The sequence below is a fragment of the Oreochromis niloticus genome, linkage group LG5 (genome assembly GCF_001858045.2).
Source record: "Oreochromis niloticus isolate F11D_XX linkage group LG5, O_niloticus_UMD_NMBU, whole genome shotgun sequence".
Lineage (NCBI taxonomy): Eukaryota > Metazoa > Chordata > Actinopteri > Cichliformes > Cichlidae > Oreochromis > Oreochromis niloticus.
The window spans coordinates 11,687,656-11,705,579 of record NC_031970.2 but is presented as its reverse complement, the minus strand read 5'-3'; the positions used below and the strand labels follow the sequence as shown (position 1 = coordinate 11,705,579).

General features: G+C 38.9%; 1 protein-coding gene across 1 annotated transcript in view; it reads right to left on the bottom strand.

The window, feature by feature from the left end:
- Positions 1 to 3,763: 3,763 nt before the first annotated feature.
- Positions 3,764 to 17,924, bottom strand: part of rnf207a (ring finger protein 207a) — a 31,602-nt gene continuing 17,441 nt past the window's right edge. Inside the window, exons 13-21 of the mRNA XM_025907144.1 lie at positions 17,303 to 17,365; positions 15,247 to 15,424; positions 14,519 to 14,704; positions 14,188 to 14,239; positions 13,985 to 14,102; positions 13,365 to 13,457; positions 12,417 to 12,833; positions 8,183 to 12,307; positions 3,764 to 5,307 (exon numbers count right to left, since the gene is read on the bottom strand). Of these exons, the coding sequence (XP_025762929.1) occupies positions 12,707 to 12,833; positions 13,365 to 13,457; positions 13,985 to 14,102; positions 14,188 to 14,239; positions 14,519 to 14,704; positions 15,247 to 15,424; positions 17,303 to 17,365 (817 nt within the window). The 3' untranslated portion in view covers positions 3,764 to 5,307; positions 8,183 to 12,307; positions 12,417 to 12,706. The remainder of the gene's footprint in view (positions 5,308 to 8,182; positions 12,308 to 12,416; positions 12,834 to 13,364; positions 13,458 to 13,984; positions 14,103 to 14,187; positions 14,240 to 14,518; positions 14,705 to 15,246; positions 15,425 to 17,302; positions 17,366 to 17,924) is intronic.

Below are 17,924 nucleotides of genomic sequence, written 5' to 3'. Positions count from 1 at the left end.
CACACCATACTGATATGTTAGAATATGTCTCTGCTGTGTAGGCACAAGAGATATGAGAAAGTATTATTACACTAAAACTGTTCAAAGCTTGAAATGTTCACATCAGCACTGTGGTTACTGAAAATGTGCAACACGTCGTTCACTGAGCTTTTCAAGAAGTGTGTACTCTCAGTTTTTGTTGGCAGATTGTCCGACTTTGGTAGCGATATGAGTGTAAAGAAAAGCGGCTACAGGGATTGCATCATTTGGACAATTTGGAGTCGGTTCACTTTTGAAAGTGTTACAAGATTGGAGTTTTGTGTTTTTTGAAATCCTGATGAACTGTGTGACTAAATGGAGATGTGGTAACTATACTGGTCACAGTATAGAGATGTGAAATTATGCATGCCATAGTAGCGTGACCTATAGATCACAAGACACACCTTACTTGCAGTTACTAAAGAGCCTGTAAGAAGCATACTAAATAATGCAGAGTTGCAGTTTGCTGTATTGCTTATGTAATGTTAGACAACTTCTAAAGTTTACTGTAAGTTGTGTTTTGAGAAACTGTTTTTGCACCAGAAGAAATGCAGGTTACCATAAGTTAACAAGAATAATTTTTTTTAATTAAGCCAAATGTTTAATCTAATAGCCTATTAATGTTATTTATGTTATTTATCAAGCCTTTATGTTAAGTTTAAACAGATATTACTGCTGTTGCTACTAAGAATTTCTATAATTAAGATAAAAAATGAAGGTAACACTTAACTCACAAATCACAGGCTGAGGCTACTTTCACTATAGCATGGCCCCCACGTACCTGTATTCAGCCCTGGCAACATCTGGATGGTGCCCTTGGGCTTTCCTCGCAGACTTGGATCAAGGCATCAGTGAGCTTCTGGACAGACTGTAGTCCAGGTTCAGCATCACAGTTCATAAAGTCTGGATTCAGGCCTGTTGAACATGAGGGCCAGTCAATACCATCAGTGCCTTCATCATTCAGGGAGCTGCCTATGCACGTTTGCCATATGAGGCATTGTCCTGCACCAGGTGGTACTTAGTGCACCAAGATAAGGTCTGACAGTGCGACTGAGGATTTTATCCAGGCACCTAATAACAGTCAGGGTATTGTTGGTTAGCACATTCAGGTCTGTGCAACCCTCAAAGGATATACCTTCCCAGATGATCGCTGTCAAACCGGTCGTGCTTGAACATGTTGCATAACTTTTGCCGTTGCATCTCCAGAGTTTGTTGTGAATCTGCTGTAATTTGTAAGGAGAACTGGATGTAGTGGAGGGTTCTGGTGTTCTCTGCCACTGGGCTGTGAGCAAAGGTCCCACTGAATGACATCATGCTTTCATTCCACCCTCATGGATTCTGATTCTGAGAGTTTGGTGTGAAACATACACAAGTAGCCTGCCAGAGGCCTTTTGTTGGGCTCTGGCAGTGCTGCTCTTGTTCCTGCCCACATAAAGGAGCAGATACCGGACCAGCAGCTGGATTGTTGCCCTTTTAGAGCAATGTCTTTCTTTTGTGTTTAATGGTCAATCTCCTCCACACCTCTGAGTGTGCAGGAGACACACGGTTAACATGGTGTGGATGAAAATACCTGAAGGAGTGGGCCTGAGTGGGCTGCAGGTTTCATCTCCTCCACTAGCAAAAAAGAAAATGAAAACATCGGTCAGAGAGATCTGTGATCTGTGGCCTCCACGTGTCATTTGCACAAAATCAGGTGAAATTGTTTCGGTATTATGTGGAAGTTTAACTGATTCTGTGTTATTCTGTGATGATCAAGTGTACCCTTAATTTTTTTTTTTTTTTGCACAGTCCATTTTCTTGCAATTTCATTTTTTTTCTTTTACCTTCTCTCATATACCTAGTTCCTCTCATCCTGCTCCACTAACATATATCTTTACCATTCATTTGTACCCCGTCACAGAAGACAAGAAAAGACATTCATCTTCCTGTCCTCCATGCACTAAACCATTTTTGCACTCCACTGTGCATGTTCTGAGAGTCGCACTACTTTCAATTTTGGCACATTTTGAAAATTCACGCTACAATGAGTGAGTTAAAATGACACAAATGTTTAATACACACAAAAGAATCATGAAAGTGAAAGATTCATTCTCCACTGCCTCCCTCAGCACAATTATAAAAATTCAAGTGACACAGTTGTACACACGTGGAATGTAAACCACCTCATTAGCATTTTTTACCCACACCTCTGGTGAAAACAGGTGTGGCTCAGTAAATTATATGTTGTAAATGAAAACCTTTTATATACTCTAAAAGTAGTAAGTTCACAGATTATGAACCTGTAGTCAAGGTTTTTGTCACTAAGGGCTTTTATTATGATGAGGTAGTTAGCTTAAATGGTTTATTGTCCTCAAATGTGCAGGCTGTGGAGCTGAAAGCCCTTGAGCTGAGAGCTTTGTCATCTGTTTGTAGACTGTAGTACCTTGTGGGCTTCTTTATAAAGCAGGGAAATTCAGTTTCTGCCACAATAGTATTGTTGAGTTTAAAAAAATGTTACAAAACAGTGTAAAATTTACATAAAAATAGAATTAAACGATTTCAAAATTATATAAACTTCATGTAAAAGAAAGGACATTTCAAAAGAGTCTTTCAGAAATAAAAATGGGGACAGTTCACCAATTTGTCAAAGACTGCATGAGCAAATCAGTATATTCAAAGTATTTGCTCATCATCTATGGTGCGCAATATTAAAAGACTCGTAGGATCAGCCAAATTCCATACGCAAGGACAAAATCAAAACACAACGGTTGTGATCCACAGGGAGCAGTCGTGTAAAATAGACACGATTCTGTAGTGGTGTATGCAATGGAAATCTCTGCATGAGCTCAGGATGCTTCAAACAATATTAGTTATGTATTCAGTAAACAGTTTCTTCTTGCACTGGTAAGTGCAGCCTCTACCATTTAAAGACAAAAAAATATGATCCTAAAGCACTGTCACCTTTTTAGGGAGCTCAGTTAAGATGGACTGAGATGAAGAAGCTGCTGTGTGCATACCAAGAGGTTAACTGGTCAAAAAAAGTAAACTCTTAAACCTCTTGGAATAAACACCACATATTTTAACATCCACGCATCCATTCTTTTCCGCTTATCCTTGTCACGGTCGCGGGGGGGCTGGAGCCCCTACCATAGGGCGCGAGGCAGGGTACACCCTGGAGAGGTGGCGCCAGTCTAATGGAGACAGACAACCATTCACACTCGCACCTAATTTAGGTTTACCAATTAAGCTAACCCAAACACGGGAAGAACATGCAAACTCCACACAGAAAGGCCCCTGCCAGGTGGTGGAATCCAACTCAGGACCTTCTTGCTGTGAGGCAACAGTGCTGATCACTGCACCACTGTGCTGCCCTATAGTGAAACATTATGCTTTTGATTAAATGTTTGCTTTTTTCTATGGGAATGAGTTTTTTTTCCTCTATAAATTTTACTCTCTACTGTTTGGTTGGTTAGATGGTTGGTTTAGGATAATAAATGATTGATCACATTAATGAGATTGTGACTTACGCACTGTACTGCCTTATTCAGGCTTATTGTATAAAGACAGCTTTGAAGTGATGGCTGAAAAGTTATGAATATACAAAAACACAAGTGAAGTTTGGAAAGCGTCTGATTTCCACTTTCAACTTGGCACTCCACTGTTTTAAAAGAGACAAAACATGGCAGCCATAAACATGGAAGCAGCTGGGGGTTTGCTCATATATATGAGCAAACCCCCAACCATAAACATGGAAGCAGCAGCCGTATTTTTTTTCTCATACTATTTATCTGCCATATTGTAGGTCATCCAGGAGGGATGTCAGCCAACAGCAAGCCATGAAACTGAAAGAACCAAACAGCACAGTTAATATGTTCTCAGCATACAAAGTAGGCTCACGATTGCAGTTTAAGTTGAGTTGATTATTCACACCTGGGGAAGATGTTTAATTCATTTGCTCAAATGATTTAAGGATACGGTCAAAAACAAGGTACCATGATGATCTTTGAAAAATAATTTCCTTTTTTTTTTCTTGTTATAACAGCTGGCTGTAGACAAAATGTATAGATAATCTGTGAAAGATAGAATGAGAGGCTGTGGCTTTAAAAGAGAAAAGGAAAAAAAACAACGTACGAAGACGACAGAGAGGGTGAAGGTGCACCAGAGGAGGTGGGGGAGGAGGTATGGCCACGAGCTCAACAAGCTGTTGATTAATAAGGAGCTGCAGGACTGCCTCTCCTGAGCCTTGCATGCATGCAGGTTTAACACATCCTCGGGCTCACACCTGATTCCTCTGAGTCAAGGACACGCTCACTCACTGCCATTGTGGTTCTATGCAATAAAAGGAACTCAATTTGTCAGCTCTGTTATTGCATTAGCCATGATCCCCAGAGAGCTCTGAAAAAAATGAATGCGTGGGCATCAGGACTGCAGACTTCCAGCACCAATTTTCAGCATCTTTAGGTGTCCAATATTTCTGAAATGAAACTGGCCTGTAGGGTTTTTAAGGGAATTTATGTTGTTAAGTGAGCTATGTTTTTATTCCTCCATATTTTTTATTTAGAAAATCTGCTAATTTCTCTGTGGTGATTGAGATAAATGATGGCATTACTATAGTTTCATTTTTTCTCTCTCTAATGAGATATATAAGAATATAAGAATTAGTAACACAATCTAGTCTGTCAGCTTCAATTTACAGTTTAGGTTATGGAGATTTTACGTATTCCTTCTTCATTTATTTTTGCCCTTCTTTCTCTTGTTAGTCTTTACTGTTTTCTCTCTAATCGTCAAACAAAAACTCAGGTTAAAATAAATTTCTGTTTATAAATGTGATCTCTGTGTAAATACAAAGGAAAAAATATTTTTAATGACATGCTTTCAGCTGAGGGTGAGGGTAAATATGTGACCCTGAAAGCAACTGGGGTCAACCTGACTCCCTTGGCTGTGTTCCTGGGTAAATTATACAGCATGGGGGCAGTGAGTGATAAAAAAAAAATATTGACAAGCTCAAGCTGATGAGTCTCTAAATGAGTCTAGATGCACAGGAGAAAGAATCTTTGGCTTGCATAGATGATAAGTTATGGAAAGCGTTACTTTGATATCCCAGTCTTCAACATCTTAACCCCCCCACCTGCTGTCTGGAGCTGCTCGGCAACCAGCCATAAGAAAACTACAAAAACAAAACAACAACAACAAAAATGCTCAAAAGTCCTCTGAGATTAAAAAGTGTTTACATGTGAAATTGATCCAGCAGTGACATTTTTATGCCTCAGGCATCTGGAGTCCCCTAGGAGAGCGCTCTCAACCCTTGACCTTTTATGGGCAGAAATCTGTGCCATCAGAAACTGAATTTGAATAAGTTAAATTTGAATTTGAATTACTCGGATTGAATCTGAATTGTAACTTGAATGAAAGCTTTTGAAAACTGAATTTGAATTAGTTTAATTTGAAATTGAATTTATGGTTTGAAAATGAATTGATTTGCTTTGAAACTGCATTTTATCCTTTAAAAATTCAGCTCTCGAATAATTTCAGATTCACTTCTCACCATTCAGTTTCAGTTCCAAAATTCAGTTTTTTGGGACTTACATCCGGTTCCGGTTCAAGCGCAGATTAATAGAACTACAGACTGATAGCGTTACTGACGGGAATCTATAGCGTCTTGAGCTGAATTAAGACTTCAGAAGTCATTCGTCATGTCGAATGACCAGCGGATAAACTCAGGTTGGTAATAAATGTATTACATGTATAAGAACAAGCGTCATGTTAACAAATGATAGCCGTACAGTAACCCTTTATGCTTATAGCTGTTAGCTAAAAACGCTAATTTAGCGTAGTTTGCCCTGAATTCAGCTTTGACAAACAAATATGATCGACTGTTTCTAGTAGAATTCCAAAGTTGTCATCTTGTACCCTGTCAGAGCCCTGTATGCTTGCAGAGATCCCTACAGTAGGGAAACATGCAAAACGGTGTCCAAACCTTTGTATTTGAGCTTTATTTATGTCTTACACAGCATCCCAACTCTTTAGCAAACTTAATAACTTTAGCTAAAGTGAATAGTTAGTCTTATTCATTAGTGCAGCGTTACTGGATCACCTCTGTTTGAAGTAATATAATATGATATACAACTATCACTGTGTTTAACTATCATAATAATTCTTAGGGTACTGAGTGCATGCTTAATTAATTTTTTTTTTTTTTAAACATACTGCTCCATTGCTATGTTTGACAGGCTGAAGTTGTCGGGTCACCTCCTAAATCGACCATCTTTTACAGGTGTTTTGTGCCAGAAATGGAGTGTCCACTGAAGACTGAAGATACTGAATCTCTACGCCGTGCCATTGATCCCTCCTGTGCCTTCATCTAGACAAGAGACATTAACTTAACCACTCTCACATGCTCTGTACCTACATCACCTTCCCTGACAGTCGTAGCTTGGCTCATCTGAGGGTGAAATTATAATAATGTGTTATTTTGCAAAGTGCTCTCTAGGGTTCCTAAATAAAATATGGCATTGAGGTCATTTCTTTTGAATTAATCCCTTCTTCTGAAATATAAGAACCTCTCCTGGTTTAAATGGCACTTTCTGTTCCTTACTTCCTGTTCCACTTCCAACCCCAAATAGATGCTGACAAGCTGACACAGTAACATGGAAGAGGGAAAGAAGCTGGAAAGGACTACTACAAATAAACCCAATGCCTAACAATGAAAAATGTAAAATAAGAAAAATAATAATAATAATGAAGATAAAAGATGAAGTAACAAGTTTTTTGTTTTTTTGTTTATTCCAAATGATCATCCAGATGTCTGTGACATGTGATGACAAACACCATAATGGAAGGCCTTAGTCATCACATGCTTAAACTCATATATTTTTGCATATGCTGAACAGGCAGTCAGACATGCTGTAACTGTGGGGTAGAAAACTGCATGAACACCATACGGCAGGGGTCTCAAACTCCAGTCCTCGAGGGCGCATGGAAAAGTTGCATGACACCGGCCTTCGAGGAATGGAGTTTGAGAGTTTTGGTTGAACTTCATGAAGACTCTGAAGTTTCTCTTCTCTTCTGGCAGGACAGGAATGTCGCCTTGTCCTGTGAGCCACCGTAAGGATGTACTTGGAGTAGAACTGGACTGTCACCGGCCTCAGGCTCTTCACCTTTTCAAAGACAAAGCAGTCATTTAGATAAAATATTAGATATTGTTTACCTGTAAATGCACAAAGAGAATTTAGAAATGTAATTATTGTCAAGAGTGAACAAGCACTGATAGTGTAATTTACAGCTGTGGCCAAACGTTTAGAGAATGAGAAGTGTTGTTTATTTACAAAGTTTGCTGTTTCAGTGATAGTTGTATATCATATTATATCACTTCAAACAGAGGTGATCCAGTAACGCTGCACTAATGAATCAGACTAACTATTCACTTTAGCTAAAGTTATTAAGTTCGCTAAAGAGTTGGGATGCTGTGTAAGACATAAATAAAGCTCAAATACAAAGGTTTGGACAGCGTTTTGCATGTTTCCTTACTGTAGGGGTCTCTGCAAGCATACAGGGCTCTGACAGGGTACAAGATGACAACTTTGGAATTCTACTAGAAACAGTCGATCATATTTGTTTGTCAAAGCTAAATCCAAGGCAAACTACGCTAAATTAGCGTTTTTAGCTAGCAGCTACAATAAGCATAAAAGTTACTGTACGGCTATCATTTGTTAACATGACGCTTGTTCTTATACATGTAATACATTTATTACCAACCTGAGAGTTTATCCGCTGGTCATTCGACATGACGAATGACTTCTGAAGTCTTAATTCAGCTCAAGACGCTATAGATTCCCGTCAGTAACGCTATCAGTCTGTAGTTCTATTAATCTGCGCTTGAACCGGAACCGGATGTAAGTCCCAAAAAACTGAATTTTGGAACTGAAATTGAATTGTAGAACTGAAACTGAATGGTGAGAAGTGAATCTGAAATTATTCGAGAGCTGAATTTTTAAAGGATAAAATGCAGTTTCAAAGCAAATCAATTCATTTTCAAACCATAAATTCAATTTCAAATTAAACTAATTCAAATTCAGTTTTCAAAAGCTTTTATTCAAGTTACAATTCAGATTCAATCCGAGTAATTCAAATTCAAATTTAACTTATTCAAATTCAGTTTCTGATGGCACAAATTTCTGCCCATAACCTTTTCACACTGCAGCCTCATGCATCTGCCACCAGCGATAACGGCATCAAAATTGATTCCAATTACCCTCCAGTCCACACAAGCCTGAAGAGAAGGGGGTCAGCAAATCCCTGCCCATTAGGCAAGGACTGATTTATTTGCTGGATATAAAATAAAACTAAGTAAACACAGTGAAAACAGAGTCAGTGTTTCTTGGGGTTATTTCACAAAAAGAAATCTGGAAAAAGGTGCTACTTCAGCTCTAATTTCAGTTCTGTTAAAAAGTTCTGAAACCATTCTGCAAAGGCAGTTTGGTTACAACAATCAGTCAGTCTGCATCACATCAGGTATCATTAAGAAGACAGAAATTTAAAGACAAATATAAGTGGATAAAAAAGACTAGAACTGACAAAAAAAGGAAATGGATGTAAATAAAAAGATAATGCTAATGCTCTACAAAACTCATAAAGGCCCAATAGGAATAATCCCAGGAATAATGACTGATATCCTCCCTGGTTCTTGGACCTTAGGTTTGTAGTGTTTATGAGGGAGGGGTAGCTCAGAGGGCAGGGGTAGCTCAGAGGGCAGGGATAGCTCAGTTGGTAGACTGGTTGCCCCATGATCGGAAGGGTGGGGGTTTGAATTCACTGAACGGCTACTCTGAGGTACCCCTGAGCAAGGTACCGTTCCTACACGCTGCTCCCCGGGCGCTGGATTGGTGGCTGCCCACTGCTTCACTGGGTGAATGGGTTAAATGCAGAGGACTTATTTCCCTATGGGGATTAATAAAGTATGTATTATTATTATTAAGGTTTCTTTTGGTTTTGAGAATGATTTTCTCCTTTGAGAGTTCATGATTCCTCTATTTTTGAATTTGTTTCTTTTGTAAATTAGCTTATCTTTGGTTTGGAGTTCTGTATGTAGTTTGTCTTTTCATCAGTGTATCCTCAGTTTTCCATTTCTGCATTCTCAGTTTAGTTACAGTTTCTTCCTGTTTTATTTTGGTAGTCTTTCATTTCTGGCGCTTTTTAGTTTTGATGCCCTGTTGGCTCATTGTTCCTGATTAGTTACAGCTGTGTTCCCCACCTGTTTGCTCTCCCCTCATTATCTTTTGTATAAATTGTCTGTTTCTGCTTATCCTTTTTTGTGTTGTCCCTTTTGCTGTGTCTCCTTGTTCTGTGGTCCCAGTTAAATGTGATATTTGGATTTCCTGCTCTGCAGATGGTTTGGGATTTTTTGGGCACTTTGTTTATTTCGTTATACTTCTGGCATTAAAGGTTTATTTTTAAATTTTGGGTCTGCAAGACTATAAGACACTCAATGTTTCATAACAGAGACATGTTTTTATATCCACTTTAAAAATCATCAAGACTGGTTGGCATCCTGGTAACAAAGTCCAATATCTGTGAACTTCACTAAAACATTTGATCTAATTTATGAGGGGAAAAAAGAATAAAGAAAGTTGTGGCCATCAGGTGTAACCATGTGACCCTTATATCAAATTGCAAAGGAAAACAAGCTTAAATGGAAAAACCACATGGTCTTTGATTTTTCTCAACATTTGATTTGATTTATTATTTTTATTATTTATTTTTATTATCTCTAAGCTCTTTTATATACAAATGTAACGCACTAATTTAGCAATCTGTGCTTAGAAATGCTTATTCTCAAGTGGTCATGTGACTCCTTCTGGACTTACTGTTTTAAACTGCCCAACTTGCAAACCTAGCTTGCTGGTGAGTAGATAACTTAGCAGTCCACCCTCTTGTCTAAATATGACTGAGTCCGACCTCCAAAAAACATGAAAGTGGCCCCAAAAAATTATTTTTCTTCCTCTACGTCTTCCCCCTTCTACCTCCTCTTCGTCCTCCTCCCTTTAGGGCTCACCACAGTGGATCATCTCTACATATCCTAAAATCCTAATACTGAGGCTCTGAAATGTGGAGAAACCATCTTTTATATATAGTCTATGCTTTAATCTTACAGAATATTCAAATATTCTCACTACGCAGGCTACCATACCCTTTTCCAACTCAACTAGGTTACACTACAAGCCTCAGACATGAAGATATTACTCTTCTTGTCTAGGTCTCCACTAAAGTCTGTTAATATTTTTCCTAAAATGTTTATTCCTTTAACATTTCACTGGGACCAAGTATTACAGTCAGATTAATGTGTAATTTATTAGGGCAGTCCAAGGGCATCAGTGCCTGAACCGACTTCCCATGACTGATTCAGAAGCAGGTATTCTTCTTTTTTTTTTTTTGTTCTGTTAACTTGTTAATCCTTTGTGGAAAATTTCCATTGCTCTCATATGATCTTTGTAACTGTAATCCATTCAAATATAATAGCACATTTTAACAAATTAACCTGTCAAACCATTTCCAGCCAGCTAATTTTTAGAGCTAATTAGAGTTATGTTTTCATATTGAGTGCACTTCTGTATGCAGCATAATTAAGACTTTTAACTGTATTTTCACCCTCATTATAAAACCATGTGGTTTTATTCTTAATCTGCTCTATTTGCACTAACTGCATTCATCTTATTGTCATACATTTAAATTTCTTCCCTGACCTAATTTCTCCTGAATCATTAAACTTTCATTTTATCTTTTCCTTCTCTTCCATCTTTAATGCTTTTTTTCTCAATTACATGTTGATTAGGATTTGAACATTTAAAAAATGGAGTTGTGAAGGCAGCATATCCTGTTAGTGTCTATACGAGCACTTCCAGTAAAATAAATGGCACAGAGGAGTGCTCTGTCTTTGCAGTCAAAAGAGAACCATCTCTCTTTAAACTTTCCATCCAAATGTGGTATAAATGATCCTCAAAAATATTGATATTTTTTTTCATGATGTAAAACGGCCTTTGGTTTTACCCCCCCGCCCAACCTGCAGTAGGTGAGGAAGCACAACTCTTAGAGAGAGAGAGGGAATAATGAATAGTGAACATGAGCCTTGTACTTGGATGAGTGCAGATGATGAATGACCAGAGGGAGGAAGTACAGGACCAGAGCAGAAGCGCAGCCATTTGTTACTCTGCTGTCACAAATGTATTTTTAATGAATTTGCACCTCTGACTCTTCTGCAGAGCAAGACTGTTCCTTAAGGCCAATGTGACCCCAATATTTCCTCTGAAGTGGTGGCTCTGAATAAACCCACTTTAGCTTCTCCGGTGTAATGTAAATAACCTTGTCCTTCTGTTTGCTCAAACCATCAGTCTGGCTCCTCATTATTATCCGTACCTGTGCCCAGAATAGTTTCTGTGCTGGTAGCAGGTGTGGAGGTTTCACCTTGAATTACTACTTAGTGTGAAGCTGTGTATTACTCAACTATGTTGTTTTTCTTGGCAGATTAAAAGTCCTTTGAAACAACATCATTTACACTCCTCGATGGTCTCACCTTAAGTGATTTAAAATTCAAATTGTCCTGGTAATATACAGCGTGGAAGCCCCTCTAGATCACCCAGCCTTTGCAGTGAAATGTAAATACTTTCATATGCCAAGTCTTGTCAGTTTTATCATGGGATTTGTTTAAAATGCCAGCGTGATTAATTAAGAAAAGATAGAAGGGAGAAAGAAGGGCAGGAGAAGAAGTAAGAGTGTAAAAGTTTTCTACTGCTTTCCTGCAGGGCAAACACCTTAAAGCATGCCGCTGACAGTTATGTGTGATGAAGTCCAGAGGCAAACCAAGAGGAATATATTTCATGCAGCAGTACAGAAAGCCTTGGTTGGCTGGCATATTGGGGATGAGTATGATGTTGGAAAAAGCTAGCAGGAGATGGAGGTTAAGGCAAGGCCAGTAACAGTCACACACCTCTGCCATTACAGCTCTCCTGCTTTTTGCATGTGGATGTTGAAACTGCAGGCAAAAAAAAAAGAAGCTCCACACACAATCCTGGAATAGACTGCCCCATTTCACGTTACGCCGATGCACGAGATGATACACATGACACACATCAACATGTGACCTCAGCTGACACCAAGAATGACACACACATCATTGCATTTGCTGTGTTTCATCTGTGCTGTCACGCCGGTTCAGCAGTCTTCTGGGTAATCGGACCCAGGCAGTCATCCATCATCAGCCTCCACAGGAAATGTTTTATGCAAAGAATAGATACCAGAAAAAGCAATTCCACACACACTGTAAAAAAAAAAAAAACGACAGAGCGATAATTCACAGTCTCAGTGTACTCATCATTCTAACAGCAAAAGCACAAACAGAGCAACAAAAGGCAATCCAGAAACGTCACCTTATTCACTTTTGTTAATGAATCCCATGACAGCTCTTTATGATATTGTTGTCTTTGTCCACATTGAATAAGGAGGTCCTGTAAGTCAGGCTCTGACAGGTGTGAGTCCTTGGCCTCCGTGTACATCCAGTTAGTGTCAATCCAAGGGCTCACCTTGGAGCTGTTGACAGCTTCCTGCTGCTGAGAAAATGTCATGGTGTGGACAGCCATGGGAGTCACATCCCATCCTGTGCTTGTTATGGCTGAATTAAAGCACGCTGGTGCAATGAGATGGTGTTTATGAAGGCATCTCATTGCCGCTGGACGCCTCTGTGGGGCCCCTCTGCCTGCCTGTACGGCGGGTCTTGACAGGATTCTCCCTCGAGCATCAGTGGGCGGCTGTTCTTGTCTCTGTCTTTGACACAAGTCTGGTTGTCACTGTGAATGAAAATAAATGACAATGCTCACCGTAAAACCAAACACATAAATCTTTTTGATGTCAGTGACTACATTTAACAGCATATATTACAACATTTTGGGTGAACACAAACAGAAATACAGATAATTGTTTGATTTTACTTTTATATGTCATTCTGATAAGAATGATGAAACAAGACATAAACATTTAAATGTGTGTGTGTGTGTGTGTGTGTGTGTGTGTGTGTGTGTGTGTGGGAGGGGGGGTCATTAGTTCTACAAATGAACAAAAAAGAAACACACACACACACACACAAAAAGTTCCCTCAATCACTCAAACCTTTGCATCAAAGGCAGAAAAAATCCTCTGAGACTGAAGAATTTTTCCTGAGGTTTGAAGTCCTTAAATTAAAGTACATATAATCTCTTATTCACAAAACAAACAAAATCTTTCATGCTGTGTGGCAGCTCTTTTTTTCTAGCTGACAGTTTCTACTTAACATGAGTCTTCAGCTAGAGAAACCCTCAGTTAATCACAGCAAATATCAATACCTGTCTTGACAGTCTTTTGTCATTGTGCTGTCTTCATAGATTTTCAGCATCGTCTCAGTGCGGTCATCAAGGTGCTCTTTGGGCCCTTGAAACCTGCGAGACACATTTTAAGGGATGATTACACACAAACACAACGTAACTCTATCCACAGCCTTTCCTAGTAAGCCTGTTTGTTTCTTTAAAAAAATAGGTCACAAATGTTTTGCATGTAGTGGGGATAAAGATACACATCTACATTCACTGTGAATAAATGTCAAAGTTTTGCATTAGTGTGTGTGTCTAATACTTCATATTTTAGGAGATCGTGCTCTCTGTCTTTATGTAATCACTGAATCATTGCACCCAGACATTTCTTGCATAAATTTGTGGATGAAAGACTTTTATGGACATTGTGTTACTTTCACTCTTTATAATTTACTTACTTTCTGAAAGCTGATTATTTTTGGTGGAGCTTTCGTGTTTGAGTAACGAGGCTGTATCGTGTTGTATTTCACAATAAAAACTGTATACTTGGGGGCTGCTTTTTTTTGTGCTGCAGATTGACGTAAACTGTTAACTATCAGTGAGAGCTGCCTCTGTGTTGCCAGACATTGTAGTCATCCACTTTCTTAATACAACACCTGGGCTCAAGTCTCTCTTTCACTTTAGCAATGGACAGGATGTAGGGGCTGATCTGTCTAGCGATGGTGGTGAGGTAAGAGTTCTCCTGCTTCAGCTGCATCAGGTCCTGAAGCTGGGCTGCAGTCAGCAAACAAAGTTAATTAGACCTATAAAAAAAAGGAGCTTTAAATTTGAATTTTTGTTGTCATTATTGGGGACAAACCTTCATAGATCTCCTGCTCATTCGTGACCCTCTGAAAAGTCTCATCCCACATCTGCAAAGAAAAGGTGCAAAGTAAGCTGATTCTCACAGAGCAAAATGTTGCAGGAACTGCAGTTGGTTCACTCAAGGGATACATTGGCATTTGCAATTTTCTTTTTTCTTCTGTTTGCATTCCCTGTAGTCTACATTTATGACAAATGGGTGAAAACTAGCTTGTTAATATGTAATATTTAGCTAGAGGTACCAATCAAGCACAAATGTTGATAGGTTTTAATGAGAAGTGCCTGGCAGAGGCAAGAACATACTAAATGTCAGGTATCACCTGGCGCACCTCTTCAAACATGACTCTCATAGTTTCTACTGTGGAGTACTGGGCAGCTATCTGACTGTCAATGTGTAGCGATCTGTCCAGGATCTCCCCCATTTTATCTGTGTTGATGATGGAGTGGTGCTTGGTCAAATCTCTGTGCAGCTCCTGGACCTGGTCCTTCAGATTCTGCATCTCTGTCTGCAGAGACTATAAACACACAGACATGCACATATATAGGGCAACCTGTAAGAACTTTCCTTCAAAATGATGGGTGTACAGATGCCTGTGAAGTGCAGCTGAGCATGAAAAACTTGCTGCTCACTACACGAGTTGAAAATAATCTCCTGGTGGAATTTATGCTGCTGTGTTTCACTGCTTTACTTCATGGGCTCCTCGTGTGCTGTTTCGTATCTCAGTATCTCAGTGCGTCCAAATTCAGGTGATTTATAAAGTAAATATAAAACGGTAAAATATTTCATTTATCTTTATAACTGATATACCGTTTTTCTACTGATTACAAAAGCCTACTAAAAACAACAAAACATCTTTTTTTATATTTAAGTAGCTGTAAGATGATGGTTCTCTTGTAACCATCATCTTAAGAAAAGAATCACCTTTAAACCTCTTACTCCTTGGTGTAAATATAATTAATTGTACAAACAAAAATATTTGGGGGCCTAAGGATTGGGTAATTACTATAAATCCTAAAGGTGAATCCACAATATTACAGGTCACACATATCAGCTCACCCTGTAGGCGTTCTCATAATTGCGGCAGTGCTCGGTGAAGGGTGTTTCCCTGCCCTCGGCCAAAAGAACCTTAGTGCAGATGTTGCGGTGAGAGGTGGGCCTTCGCCCAAACGCCGAGCCCAGGGGCATCTCACTGAGCGACGGGGAGCGACAAGACACAGAGAGAGGGGACTGGAGCCTGAAGAGACAGGACAAAAATCACACCTGCCTTTGTCCTCTAGTTTATACATGTGCTGTAACAGTCAATACCCACACTTTGTGTTTTTTGGAGTCATTTTTTAAATTAATTTAGTTAAAAATTTGTATATATTGTATAAATGGTTTATATACAAACATTTTGTCACAGTTTGTCGCATGATTTTCCATCAATACCCCCGACCCTAAACACATCACACGTAGCTTATCCCTATCCTTTAAACCAATAGAAGATTAAAGTTTTATATTTAGTTAATTGAGCTCCATTATTGACCATACTGGCCAGTATCATCAATGGTTGATATGCCTCCTAGGGCTGTCACCATATCACCAGAATCATGGTCAGAAGATTAAATATATTACCACAATATCTTATATTAAAAACAAAATTCAATTCTTAACAGTCAAATTAGTTAATAAGTCAAAACCTATAATATGTTTACATAATTTATTATAGGTTTTGTGTGTTTTGGTGAAATAATTAAATCAAATACTGTGCCAGAAAGTCAAGAGAGTCTGTAACCTTTACAAAATTTACTACATGCAAATATAGTCCATTTTTGGTTCTATATTTCTTTCATTCTTATTTTTTGTTAAACTTTATCATGCTACACATTTTTAAAGCATATTCAAAATGTATAAGTTCGACTAATTTGTAAAGTCTCCTCTTTGCTTCTTCTTTCTTGGTACTTTGTAAGCTGTGCTGATTGTAACTCAAAGTTTTAAACATGTAACCTCATCAGTCACTTAGATTTATTATTGTAAGGTCTACCTTCCAATATAAAGCACCTTGAGGTGACTGTTGTTGTGATTTGGCGCTGTATAAATAAAACTGAATTGAATTTAGAAAGTATGAAAATCAATACAGATATGTAAGCTTCCAAAATCAAGTATCCACTATTAGGATCTTACTAATGTCTTTGGTGACAAACATAAATTTTTACATTTTCTTTCTATAAAATACTGCAAAATTTGGAGAAAGCAGACCATCTGCTGCTGTTCATATTAAAAACAAACCACAGAAAAAAAAAAGACAGACACAGACAGTAAATCCACAGAGGAACTGTTTAGAAGTTGTCACTATCATGAGTGCAGTCATGAGTAAATCAACATAACTGCTGTCACTCAAAAGAGTAGCGTCTTATTGTCATCACTTCTCTGAAAGTATAAAGGTATGCAAGCACAGCATGTGGTAGCGCAACTAAACCTGCTTTTATCTGGGTCCTGGTAGGACCATAATTTTGGCTTCATGCCTAAAACAGCATAAACAACCAGAAAGGCGTTTTGTGGTGGGTGAGGTGTGAATGGATTACTCTCACGTTTCCATCTCCAAAAATCCAGGCTGTGTCTCAACACAGCTGATTAAAGACTTTGACAGTACTAAAGCAGCAGCATTCTTTGCATGAAAGAACTTACATGTACCACTTCACTGAGCTTCTGTTCTGTGAAATTATGATAAAAATAGGGCCAGCCAGCTGGCTGTCCACCAATCCCTGCTTGGTTTGCATCCTGCATTAGAAGCATTCAGACACAACAGCACATTCAGCTGAGTAACAGGCTACACCATGTGGGTGGTATTTTGAACTACCATATGGTAAAGAAAAGCTAATTTATTCCTCTGTTTCTGAATTGAGGTACAACGTGAAGTTCGAAGACTGATCAGTCAAGCACCTTGTGTAACTGCTGCCATCCTACAGTGTCACAGGCTTTAATGGAAATGTACCCACGAGTGCTAAAGCCAGGCTCTGATTCATAAACAAATTTAGCCAAATCTACACTGCAGTGGTGACTTAAATAAATATTCTGGGCTTACAATGCAAGTTAAGGTATATGTTATATACTCAAAAAGAAAAGAAATTACCTGCAACCTGGTGGCCTCTTACTCCTGCCTCTTTGTCCAGAGCTGATGCAACAGCAAACCTGTCTGAAACATATATTTCTCTCAGTCTGCTCTACACGTTATCCTCTGAACATCCAGCCCCTGTCCTCCCAGTAGTGACGCCAGTTAAAGACTTCGCCCGTGCTAAAACAGTGACATCAACGGTCTGGAACAAAACGGTCGGGCGGCCCCTGCGTGCCAACTTACAGATGAATCCGAGAGAGTTCTGTGAAGCCGGGATAAAAATAGTGCCAGGCGGCCGACTGACCACCAATCCCTACCTACTTTGCATCTTGCATTGGCAGGGCGTTAACTAAATTGCAAAGGAGAGTTGTCAGTATGTTGGCATTAGTGGGTGGGCTTAAGGACCTGTGAACAGTTGCGAGACACTGATGTGGAAAGAAAATGATCAGGGGAGTTTGTGTATGTGGATAATGACGTAAAGCAAAACAAGAGAGGACTGAACTCTTCGTATTTTTATGGGTAGCGGCATGTGTCTTTGTAATGTAATTACAATGTGTAATTAATTTTATTTCATATTTTACTACTGAGAAGCACTTTGGTGTACCTCTGGTCTTTAAATGTGCTATATAAATAAAGTATT